The sequence below is a fragment of the Pelophylax lessonae genome (assembly GCF_965119305.1).
Source record: "Pelophylax lessonae genome assembly, chromosome: 3".
NCBI lineage: Eukaryota > Metazoa > Chordata > Amphibia > Anura > Ranidae > Pelophylax > Pelophylax lessonae.
Genome location: NC_138770.1, coordinates 543,076,048 through 543,088,155, shown reverse-complemented (window position 1 = coordinate 543,088,155; position 12,108 = coordinate 543,076,048). Strand labels below are relative to the sequence as shown.

The following is a 12,108-nucleotide window of genomic DNA, read 5'->3' as shown; positions in this document are numbered from 1 at the left end:
TCTGGGTCTAGCAGTCTTTCCTTGGCAGTGGTGGCACTGCTGGTGGCGACAGGTGTTACTAACTCAGAGTGAAAACGGCTAACATGGTTTCTCAAGTTCGTAGTATTCCCTAGGTATTTAATTTTTGTGTGACAGGCTTTACATACGGCGTGTGTCTTGTCCAACTCACGCTTCCCTGTGTGTTCGTAAAATCCAAAATGTGCCCAGATGTTTTCTCTTAAAACGCTAGGTGCATTTTTTATCTCTCGATCTTTTTCTCCTTCTGCCATTACCACCATACTACCACGTATGTGACGGAGACGGATGACGTAAGTTGCCAAACTCTGTCAGTGTTTAAAAAAAAAATAAAAAAAAAAAAACTTGTAAACTAAGCCGCAACAAGTCAACCAAGCAACATCTTTCATAAAATATGACTGTCTGTCAGTCAGACTCCCTTATGCATGCACTGAGCCAAAACCCCCGGGGCCCCCCCTTACCCCACAGCTGCCTGTGACAGTGACAGTGACACTGACAGAGACCCCCCTCCCCCCACAGCTGAGCTGACACTGCAGCCTGACACACTGACAGAGACCTGGGTGGATGTCCCACACTTTCCCCAATCCCCCACAGCACTGACAAACACTGAGAGTGAGTCCCCCCCCTTGCCCAGACCCCCACAGCTGACACTGACAGAGACCTGGATGTCCCTTCCCCAATCCCCCCCAGCACTGACAAACACTGAGAGTGAGTCCCCCCCCCTGCCCAGACCCCCACACTGACAGAGACCTGGATGTCCCACACCTTCCCCAATCCCCCACAGCACTGACAAACACTGAGTGAGTCCCCCCCTTGCCCAGACCCCTATAGCTGACACTGACAGAGACCCCCAGGCCCCCACTGACACTCAGAGAGAGCCCCCTGGCTGCCAGACTGCCACAGCAGAACAGTACCCCCGGGCCCCGACCGACCGTCCCCTGTCCCAGGCCCCCCCCATCACAGACAATGACATCCCCCAGAGATACAGACGAGACCCCCATGAATGATTACACAATTATTTGTTCGGACATACCTGCTGTGTGACTGTGTGGGTTGTTGTGCACTGCATTGCAGAGGAGGACAGGTGCTGTGCTGCTCTCTGGGCTCTGTGGCGGGCGGCTGGCGTCACTGGCAGTGGCGTGGCGGCTGGGCCTCTAGGGCCTGTCGGCTACGGTGAGGTGAGGCTGGCGGCGCTGGCTGGCTGCGATGGGGACGCACTTGGGGCTCCTCGCTCCTGTGTGTGTAGTGTGGACTCACTGGACTGGCTTCTGGCTTGGCTGGCTGGCTGGCTTCTTGGCTGCAAGGCTGCAGGTGGGAAGCCGATACACGCAGGGGATGTCTTGCTGCGCCTCGGCCCGGGTCAAAGAGACGGAAGGGGAGGGGCGGAGCCTTTTTATTAAGCTCCCGCCACTAACCCACCAATCAGCTGCCGATCTTGTGTTTTTTTTTCTCCCTTGCGCGATAGGGCGTGGCCGCGGCTGATGACGTCATTTCCTAATCGATTATGCCGGCAGCCCCCATCGATGCAGAATCGCGAAGGGTCGAATCGCGATGCATCGATCTTTCGATTATATTCCCCAGCCCTACTGTGCACTGTAGTTGGTGTGTACATGCAGTGTGACAGGCAGAGTACTTACAGCCTGCATTAATCGTCCTCTCTCCTCTTATAGGTGATCTTTGAACCATGCACAAGCTCTGATGCAGGGTGGCATACAGATACCTCCTCAAACAGGAATAGAGAGGAAATCTTTCAATAAGGACACAAGTTCTGATGGCAATGGATTCTCTCACTTTGGAGATTTGGTCTGGCTAGAAGACAGGAAGTGAAGGGAAATCTCCTTTAATGTGACACAAAAACCAAAGAAAAACAATTGACTGGGAACTTATAACTCCCCCTACTCTATCCAAAATTAAAAAGTTGTATTTATTTATTTCTCTTTAGTTCTGTATAAACTGAGGAGTGGATTGTGAGCTCCTTACACACTGGACATTCTACGTCCTGTTACTATCAATTAGAGCCACTAGAGGGCGCACACACACCCTTTCGCTTCATTATAGGAAGGGAAGGTGCAGCAGAGTCGGTAGCGGAGAACGGCTGCTTGTGTCCCCTGGCCCGGCTGAGCACAATGAGAGCTATTATCCAAAGGGTGACTCAGGCCAGTGTGACCGGTAAGTGGCCGGACACAGCGCATAGGAGAGCGGCTGTTGGTGACAGGCTGAGCGCAGTGTGGAGAGGAGGGGGGGGTGGAGTGATGACATTCTCCTCCCTGTGTGTGCAGTGCACCAGGAACCGGTGTCTCATCCGGGCACTTCCTGTCCACACACCCATCCCCATCCCAGGCATGGAGGGGGGAGGGAGACACTGGGCTCCTCCACTACACACATCAGTACGGATCCTGGATGAGCCCAGAGTAGTGTTCATTCAATGGATCTCAAATCCCTACATGGATCATATGTGGATCCCATTAGACATGTGCTGTACATAAACTCCCCCATACATGGTACAATCTACACCAGCTCTTTGAGGACCGACCTAATCTATCCAATCACTTTGTATACAATTGGACAGGTCCCTGTTCTACACACTTGCTGGCCATACATGCTATGATGTTATCATCCAATTGAGTACATTGGCCAGAGGGCAGAAAATGATCAATAGTTCTGCATCAATTTGACAGCATCATTTGGCCATTAATCAGTACGAGTTTGAACCCGCCTGAGTGATCCCACCGGAAAACTGTCACAGCCAATCAGGAGGCATGCTGCATGTATACAAGGGTCATGAATTTGTGCAATTGCTGGGCTAGGAATGTCTTTGCCACCTATGATTACCAGATGACTTTGACAGCTTCTCAGACTAGTTTGAAATTGTTATTCAAGGGAGGAAGGCTTTCCCATCATCGGTGTCAGTGGGAGGAACAGTGCCCCGTCATTGGTATATGTGGGAGGAACAGTGCCCCGTCATTGGTATATGTGGGAGGAACGGTGTCCCGTCATTGGTATCTGTGGGAGGAACGGTGTCCCGTCATTGGTATCTGTGGGAGGAACGGTGCCCCATCATTGGTATATGTGGGAGGAACGGTGTCCCGTCATTGGTATATGTGGGAGGAACGGTGCCCCGTCATTGGTATCTGTGGGAGGAACAGTGCCCCGTCATTGGTATATGTGGGAGGAACGGTGCCCCATCATTGGTATATGTGGGAGGAACGGTGTCCCGTCATTGGTATCTGTGGGAGGAACGGTGCCCCATCATTGGTATCTATGGGAGGAATGGTGCCCCGTCATTGGTATCTATGGGAGGAATGGTGCCCCGTCATTGGTATCTGTGGGAGGAACGGTGCCCCGTCATTGGTATCTGTGGGAGCAACGGTGCCCCATCATTGGTATCTATGGGAGGAATGGTGCCCCGTCATTGGTATCTATGGGAGGAACAGTGCCCCGTCATTGGTATCTGTGGGAGGAACGGTGCCCCGTCATTGGTATCTATAGGAGGAATGGTGCCCCGTCATTGGTATCTATGGGAGGAACAGTGCCCCGTCATTGGTATCTGTGGGAGGAACGGTGCCCCGTCATTGGTATCTATGGGAGGAACGGTGCCCCGTCATTGGTATCTGTGGGAGGAACGGTGCCCTGTCATTGGTATCTATGGGAGGAATGGTGCCCCGTCATTGGTATCTGTGGGAGGAACGGTGCCCTGTCATTGGTTTCTGTGGAAAGGAACAGTGCCCCATCATTGGAATCTGTGGGGGGAACGGTGTCCCGTCATTGGTATCTGTGGGGGGAACGGTGTCCCGTCATTGGTATCTATGGGAGGAACAGTGCCCCGTCATTGGTATCTATGGGAGGAACAGTGCCCCGTCATTGGTATCTATGGGAGGAACAGTGCCCCGTCATTGGTATCTATGGGAGGAATGGTGCCCCGTCATTGGTATCTGTGGGAGGAACGGTGCCCTGTCATTGGTATCTGTGGAAAGGAACGGTGCCCCGTCATTGGTATCTGTGGGAGGAACGGTGCCCCGTCATTGGTATCTGTGGAAGGAACGGTGCCCCGTCATTGGTATCTATGGGAGGAATGGTACCCCATCATTGGTATCTATGGGAGGAATGGTGCCCCGTCATTGGTGTCTGTGGGAGGAACGGTGCCCTGTCATTGGTTTCTGTGGAAAGGAACATTGCCCCGTCATTGGTATCTGTGGGGGGAACGGTGTCCCGTCATTGGTATCTGTGGGGGGAACGGTGCCCCGTCATTGGTATCTGTGGGGGGAACGGTGCCCCGTCATTGGTATCTATGGGAGGAACAGTGCCCCGTCATTGGTATCTATGGGAGGAACGGTGCCCCGTCATTGGTATCTATGGGAGGAACGGTGCCCCGTCATTGGTATCTATGGGAGGAATGGTGCCCTGTCATTGGTATCTGTGGGAGGAACAGTGCCCCGTCATTGGTATCTATGGGAGGAACAGTGACCCGTCATTGGTATCCATGGGAGGAATGGTGCCCCGTCATTTGTATCTGTGGGAGGAACGGTGCCCTGTCATTGGTATATGTGGAAAGGAACGGTGCCCCGTCATTGGTATCTGTGGGGGGAACGGTGTCCCGTCATTGGTATCTATGGGAGGAATGGTGCCCCGTCATTGGTATCTGTGGGAGGAACGGTGCCCTGTCATTGGTTTCTGTGGAAAGGAACGGTGTCCCGTCATTGGTATCTATGGGAGGAACAGTGCCCCGTCATTGGTATCTATGGGAGGAATGGTGCCCCGTCATTGGTATCTGTGGGAGGAACAGTGCCCCGTCATTGGTATATGTGGGAGGAACGGTGCCCCATCATTGGTATATGTGGGAGGAACGGTGTCCCGTCATTGGTATCTGTGGGAGGAACGGTGCCCCATCATTGGTATCTATGGGAGGAATGGTGCCCCGTCATTGGTATCTATGGGAGGAATGGTGCCCCGTCATTGGTATCTGTGGGAGGAACGGTGCCCCGTCATTGGTATCTGTGGGAGGAACGGTGCCCCATCATTGGTATCTATGGGAGGAATGGTGCCCCGTCATTGGTATCTATGGGAGGAACAGTGCCCCGTCATTGGTATCTGTGGGAGGAACGGTGCCCCGTCATTGGTATCTATAGGAGGAATGGTGCCCCGTCATTGGTATCTATGGGAGGAACAGTGCCCCGTCATTGGTATCTGTGGGAGGAACGGTGCCCCGTCATTGGTATCTATGGGAGGAACGGTGCCCCGTCATTGGTATCTGTGGGAGGAACGGTGCCCTGTCATTGGTATCTATGGGAGGAATGGTGCCCCGTCATTGGTATCTGTGGGAGGAACGGTGCCCTGTCATTGGTTTCTGTGGAAAGGAACAGTGCCCCATCATTGGTATCTGTGGGGGGAACGGTGTCCCGTCATTGGTATCTGTGGGGGGAACGGTGTCCCGTCATTGGTATCTATGGGAGGAACAGTGCCCCGTCATTGGTATCTATGGGAGGAACAGTGCCCCGTCATTGGTATCTATGGGAGGAACAGTGCCCCGTCATTGGTATCTATGGGAGGAATGGTGCCCCGTCATTGGTATCTGTGGGAGGAACGGTGCCCTGTCATTGGTATCTGTGGAAAGGAACGGTGCCCCGTCATTGGTATCTGTGGGAGGAACGGTGCCCCGTCATTGGTATCTGTGGAAGGAACGGTGCCCCGTCATTGGTATCTATGGGAGGAATGGTACCCCATCATTGGTATCTATGGGAGGAATGGTGCCCCGTCATTGGTGTCTGTGGGAGGAACGGTGCCCTGTCATTGGTTTCTGTGGAAAGGAACATTGCCCCGTCATTGGTATCTGTGGGGGGAACGGTGTCCCGTCATTGGTATCTGTGGGGGGAACGGTGCCCCGTCATTGGTATCTGTGGGGGGAACGGTGCCCCGTCATTGGTATCTATGGGAGGAACAGTGCCCCGTCATTGGTATCTATGGGAGGAACGGTGCCCCGTCATTGGTATCTATGGGAGGAACGGTGCCCCGTCATTGGTATCTATGGGAGGAATGGTGCCCTGTCATTGGTATCTGTGGGAGGAACAGTGCCCCGTCATTGGTATCTATGGGAGGAACAGTGACCCGTCATTGGTATCCATGGGAGGAATGGTGCCCCGTCATTTGTATCTGTGGGAGGAACGGTGCCCTGTCATTGGTATATGTGGAAAGGAACGGTGCCCCGTCATTGGTATCTGTGGGGGGAACGGTGTCCCGTCATTGGTATCTATGGGAGGAATGGTGCCCCGTCATTGGTATCTGTGGGAGGAACGGTGCCCTGTCATTGGTTTCTGTGGAAAGGAACGGTGTCCCGTCATTGGTATCTATGGGAGGAACAGTGCCCCGTCATTGGTATCTATGGGAGGAATGGTGCCCCGTCATTGGTATCTGTGGGAGGAACAGTGCCCCGTCATTGGTATCTATGGGAGAAACAGTGTCCCATCAAAATCACCTCAAAATTCATACCAGACCTGAGGGTCCGATATGAATTTGGGGGGGACCCCGTGCCATTTTTTTTTTTTTTTTATATCTTTGGCATAAAGTTTCCCCTAAAATCAGTACGAGATCAAAAAGGGCCTGGTATGGATTGGGGGGTACCCCCGTTGTTTTTTTCTCATTAAATTTGTGGTCAGAACTGATGAAACGTGCAATTCAAATGCATTCCTGTTGAAGACAATGAGCCTGAAATTCCCATTTGAACCACACCGCACCACAGTGCTCGGAAAACGCTCAGGACTCTTTTCAAATTTACAGCTAATTTGCACTGCCACTGCACCGCATATATGTGAACTGGCTCCATAGAAAACAGGAAGGAAGAGAGGAAAGATCCCTGGTGGCGCACATCCACGGAGTCCTAGGGTGCCCCTGGGGTGGGGCGAAACACGTTGGAGCCTGGCCTGGCCGGAGCCCAGGATGGGGTGTCTCTCTCACACCACCATAAGTCTCTGTGGATGTGTGGCACCAGGGATCCTTTCCTTTCTTCCTTCCAGTGACTACAGGAGCTAGGGTGAGCTCCATCCCTTGCTGGCACTCCTGCTGTGGATGCAGCATTACCCAAACTACTCCCCATAGTGATCGAGCCTGAGCGGCACTCTAAAAAAAACGTGGGCCTATAGAAAACTGCTTTGGTTCACATGTCATGCAAATCAGATGCAGTTCAAAATGCATCCAAATTGCATATATGTGAAAAAAGGAAAGTCGCTTTAACCACTTAAGCCCCGGAAGATTTTACCCCCATTCCGACCAGGGGCTATTTTGCGATTCGGCACTGCGTGACTTTAACGGACAATTGCACGGTCGTGCGACGCTGTACCTAAACGAATTTGGCGTCCTTTTTTTCCCAAAAACAGAGCTTTCTTTTGGTGGTATTTGATCACCTGTGCGATTTTTTGATCACGCGCTATAAACAAAAAAAGAGCGTCAATTTTGCAAAAATAGCAATATTTTTCACATTTTTTTATATGAAATTCCCCCCCCCAAAAAAATGTAAAAATCTAAATTTTTTAACATTTTCGGCCAATTTGTTTTATGCTACCTATGTTTGGTAAAAAAAATCGCAAAAAGCGTATTTTGATTGGTTTGCGCAAAAGTTATCACGTTTACTAACAAAGGGAAAGATTTTTGTCATTTTTGTTGTTTTTTTTTTAACGCGTAATGGCGGCGATCTGCGACTTTTTTTGTGGTATTGCGGCGGACAGATCGGACCCTTGACTGACATTTTTGACACTTTTGGGGTTACCAGTGACATTTCTACAGTAATCAGTGCTATATATATGCACTGTTACTGTAAAAATACACTGGTAGTGAAGGGGTTAACTTTATTTGGGAGGGAGGGGCTGTGTGTGTCCCTAGGGGCGTGCTTTCTACTGTGATTGGCTGTGGCTTGAGCTGTAAGGACACTGATCAACGGATCTACATAGTAGATCCATGTGATCAGTGTCTTTACAGCGAGGAGAATGACAGGTGGCTTGTTTACACAAGCTGCCTGACATTCTCCCTCTCCCCCGCCGATCGCCGAGTGGCCGGCGGACATCGGGTCCGCTGGTCACACGCGCGGGGGGGTCCGTGACCACGCGGGAGCGGGAGCGCACCTCCGGCGGCGCGTGCTCGCTCCCTAGACCCTCACAAGCAAGCAACGTAGCCCTACGTTAGTTTGCCTGTGAGGGGCTGACCGCCGACGTAGATAGTCGTGCGGCGGTCGGCAAGTGGTTAAATACGCTCTTTAAAGTTGAATCAAGCAGTACTTAGGTCGCCAGAAGGTTGCCTGGCAAAGTCGTTTTGTAAGTCGTGCGACTTTCAGGCCGCGCCAGTGTGAACCGAGTGCGAAGGATAGAGACTCATGTGCAGAAAGTATGGGGTTGATTTACTAGTATTGGAGAGTGCAAAATCTGGTGCAGCATAAAGCCAATCAGCATCTAAGGTCAGCTTGTTCAATTAGGCTTTAAAAAAAAAAAAACCTGGAAGCTGATTGGTTACTATGTAGAGCTGCACAAAATTTTGCACTCTCCAGTTTTAGTAAATCAACTCCACAGTGACTTTAGATGGGAATCCTCTAGGACCCATAGTTGTGGTCTATGTATACTACTGTATATAAGAAAGGAGGTTTGCCCTAATCATGTAATCAAATGTGATGTTCTTTAACCACTTGCCGACCACCCCACGCAGATTTACTGCGACAAGGCAGCTCGGCTGCGCATAATCATGTCAATCTACGTGATTATGCGCCCGCGGTCTCGCGCCGCCGGAGCCGCGCTCCCGCTGTGATTAGAGCGCAGCTCCTGCTGTGATTAGACACAACAGGAGCCAGACCATGGGAGGAGTGGGCACAATTGCTGCCGGCCTCCCGCAATCTTTACAGAAACTGACAGGAGAGCTGCCTGCCTATGTAAACAAAGCAGGCGAGTCTTCTGTCACACAGGCACAGTGAGATTGTGTGTTTAAGCTAAGTTGAAACCCCGATCTCTCTGTGCCTGTCACAGAGCCCCCCCCCCCCCCCCCCCCCCACAGTTAGTAAGCACAAATAGGCATACATTTAAGCCTCTGATCACCCCCAGTATTAACCCCTTCCCTGCCAGTGTCATTTATACAGTAACAGTGCATATTATTTAGCACTGATTACTGTAGTAATATCACTGGTCCCCAAAAAGCATAAAAAATGTCAGCTAGGGGTCCTATCTGTCCGCTGCAATGTCGCAGTCCCGCTAAAAATCGCTGATCGCCGCCATTACTAATAAAAAACAAAAAAATAAATAAAAAGTCCAAAAATCTATTCGGTAGTTTGTAACGCTATAACTTTTGCGCAAACCAATTAAAATACGCTTTTTGGGATTTTTTTTACCAAAAAAAAACTGGCCTAAACTGATAAAAAAAAATAGATTTTTTATATTTTTTTATTGGGAATGTTTTATAGCAGAAAGTAAAAAATATTGTGTTTTTTTCCCAAATTGTTGCTCTTTTTTTTTTTTTTTTTTTGCGCAAAATCTAAAAACTGCAGAAGTGATCAAATACCACCAAAAGAAAGCGCTATTTGTGGGGGAAAAAGGACATCAATTGTATGTGGGTACAGCGTTGCACAACCACGCAATTGTTGGTTAAAGTAACGCAGCGCCGAATCGCAAAAAATGGCCTGGTCATTAAGGGGGTAAAACCTCCCGGAGCTGAAATGGTTAAAAACTTCAGTCCAATGAGACCTTTTTTTTAACCTATTAATAAATTAGTCTTAGGTCAGATTTGTTCTAGCTTGTTTTCATAGTTACATAGTTAGTGAGGTTGAAAAAAGTAATCAGTCCATCCATTTCAACCTATGATGTGTGTGTGTGTCTACTGTTAACCACACATTGTATACCCCTGTATGTTGTTGTCTCTAAGGTGCCCATCTAATAGTTTTTTGAAACTATCAATGCTCCCTGTTGATACGACTGCTTGTGGAAGAGAATTCCACATCCTTACCGCTCTTACAGTGAAGAACCCCTTACGCACGTTAAGGTTAAACTGGCTTTCCTCTAGTTTTAGTGAGTGGCCACGTATCTGTGGGAGGAACGGTGCCCTGTCATTGGTATCTATGGGAGGAATGGTGCCCCGTCATTGGTATCTGTGGGAGGAACGGTGCCCTGTCATTGGTTTCTGTGGAAAGGAACAGTGCCCCATCATTGGTATCTGTGGGGGGAACGGTGTCCCGTCATTGGTATCTGTGGGGGGAACGGTGTCCCGTCATTGGTATCTATGGGAGGAACAGTGCCCCGTCATTGGTATCTATGGGAGGAACAGTGCCCCGTCATTGGTATCTATGGGAGGAACAGTGCCCCGTCATTGGTATCTATGGGAGGAATGGTGCCCCGTCATTGGTATCTGTGGGAGGAACGGTGCCCTGTCATTGGTATCTGTGGAAAGGAACGGTGCCCCGTCATTGGTATCTGTGGGAGGAACGGTGCCCCGTCATTGGTATCTGTGGAAGGAACGGTGCCCCGTCATTGGTATCTATGGGAGGAATGGTACCCCATCATTGGTATCTATGGGAGGAATGGTGCCCCGTCATTGGTGTCTGTGGGAGGAACGGTGCCCTGTCATTGGTTTCTGTGGAAAGGAACATTGCCCCGTCATTGGTATCTGTGGGGGGAACGGTGTCCCGTCATTGGTATCTGTGGGGGGAACGGTGCCCCGTCATTGGTATCTGTGGGGGGAACGGTGCCCCGTCATTGGTATCTATGGGAGGAACAGTGCCCCGTCATTGGTATCTATGGGAGGAACGGTGCCCCGTCATTGGTATCTATGGGAGGAACGGTGCCCCGTCATTGGTATCTATGGGAGGAATGGTGCCCTGTCATTGGTATCTGTGGGAGGAACAGTGCCCCGTCATTGGTATCTATGGGAGGAACAGTGACCCGTCATTGGTATCCATGGGAGGAATGGTGCCCCGTCATTTGTATCTGTGGGAGGAACGGTGCCCTGTCATTGGTATATGTGGAAAGGAACGGTGCCCCGTCATTGGTATCTGTGGGGGGAACGGTGTCCCGTCATTGGTATCTATGGGAGGAATGGTGCCCCGTCATTGGTATCTGTGGGAGGAACGGTGCCCTGTCATTGGTTTCTGTGGAAAGGAACGGTGTCCCGTCATTGGTATCTATGGGAGGAACAGTGCCCCGTCATTGGTATCTATGGGAGGAATGGTGCCCCGTCATTGGTATCTGTGGGAGGAACAGTGCCCCGTCATTGGTATCTATGGGAGAAACAGTGTCCCATCAAAATCACCTCAAAATTCATACCAGACCTGAGGGTCCGATATGAATTTGGGGGGGACCCCGTGCCATTTTTTTTTTTTTTTTATATCTTTGGCATAAAGTTTCCCCTAAAATCAGTACGAGATCAAAAAGGGCCTGGTATGGATTGGGGGGTACCCCCGTTGTTTTTTTCTCATTAAATTTGTGGTCAGAACTGATGAAACGTGCAATTCAAATGCATTCCTGTTGAAGACAATGAGCCTGAAATTCCCATTTGAACCACACCGCACCACAGTGCTCGGAAAACGCTCAGGACTCTTTTCAAATTTACAGCTAATTTGCACTGCCACTGCACCGCATATATGTGAACTGGCTCCATAGAAAACAGGAAGGAAGAGAGGAAAGATCCCTGGTGGCGCACATCCACGGAGTCCTAGGGTGCCCCTGGGGTGGGGCGAAACACGTTGGAGCCTGGCCTGGCCGGAGCCCAGGATGGGGTGTCTCTCTCACACCACCATAAGTCTCTGTGGATGTGTGGCACCAGGGATCCTTTCCTTTCTTCCTTCCAGTGACTACAGGAGCTAGGGTGAGCTCCATCCCTTGCTGGCACTCCTGCTGTGGATGCAGCATTACCCAAACTACTCCCCATAGTGATCGAGCCTGAGCGGCACTCTAAAAAAAACGTGGGCCTATAGAAAACTGCTTTGGTTCACATGTCATGCAAATCAGATGCAGTTCAAAATGCATCCAAATTGCATATATGTGAAAAAAGGAAAGTCGCTTTAACCACTTAAGCCCCGGAAGATTTTACCCCCATTCCGACCAGGGGCTATTTTGCGATTCGGCACTGCGTGACTTT

General features: G+C 50.6%; 1 protein-coding gene across 1 annotated transcript in view; it reads left to right on the top strand.

Annotated features, from left to right (window-relative positions):
- The first annotated feature begins 2,055 nt into the window (after nt 1-2,055).
- Nucleotides 2,056-12,108, top strand: part of DTD1 (D-aminoacyl-tRNA deacylase 1) — a 300,677-nt gene continuing 290,624 nt past the window's right edge. Inside the window, exon 1 of the mRNA XM_082249574.1 lies at nt 2,056-2,184. Coding sequence (XP_082105700.1) covers nt 2,142-2,184 — 43 coding nt within the window. The 5' untranslated portion in view covers nt 2,056-2,141. The remainder of the gene's footprint in view (nt 2,185-12,108) is intronic.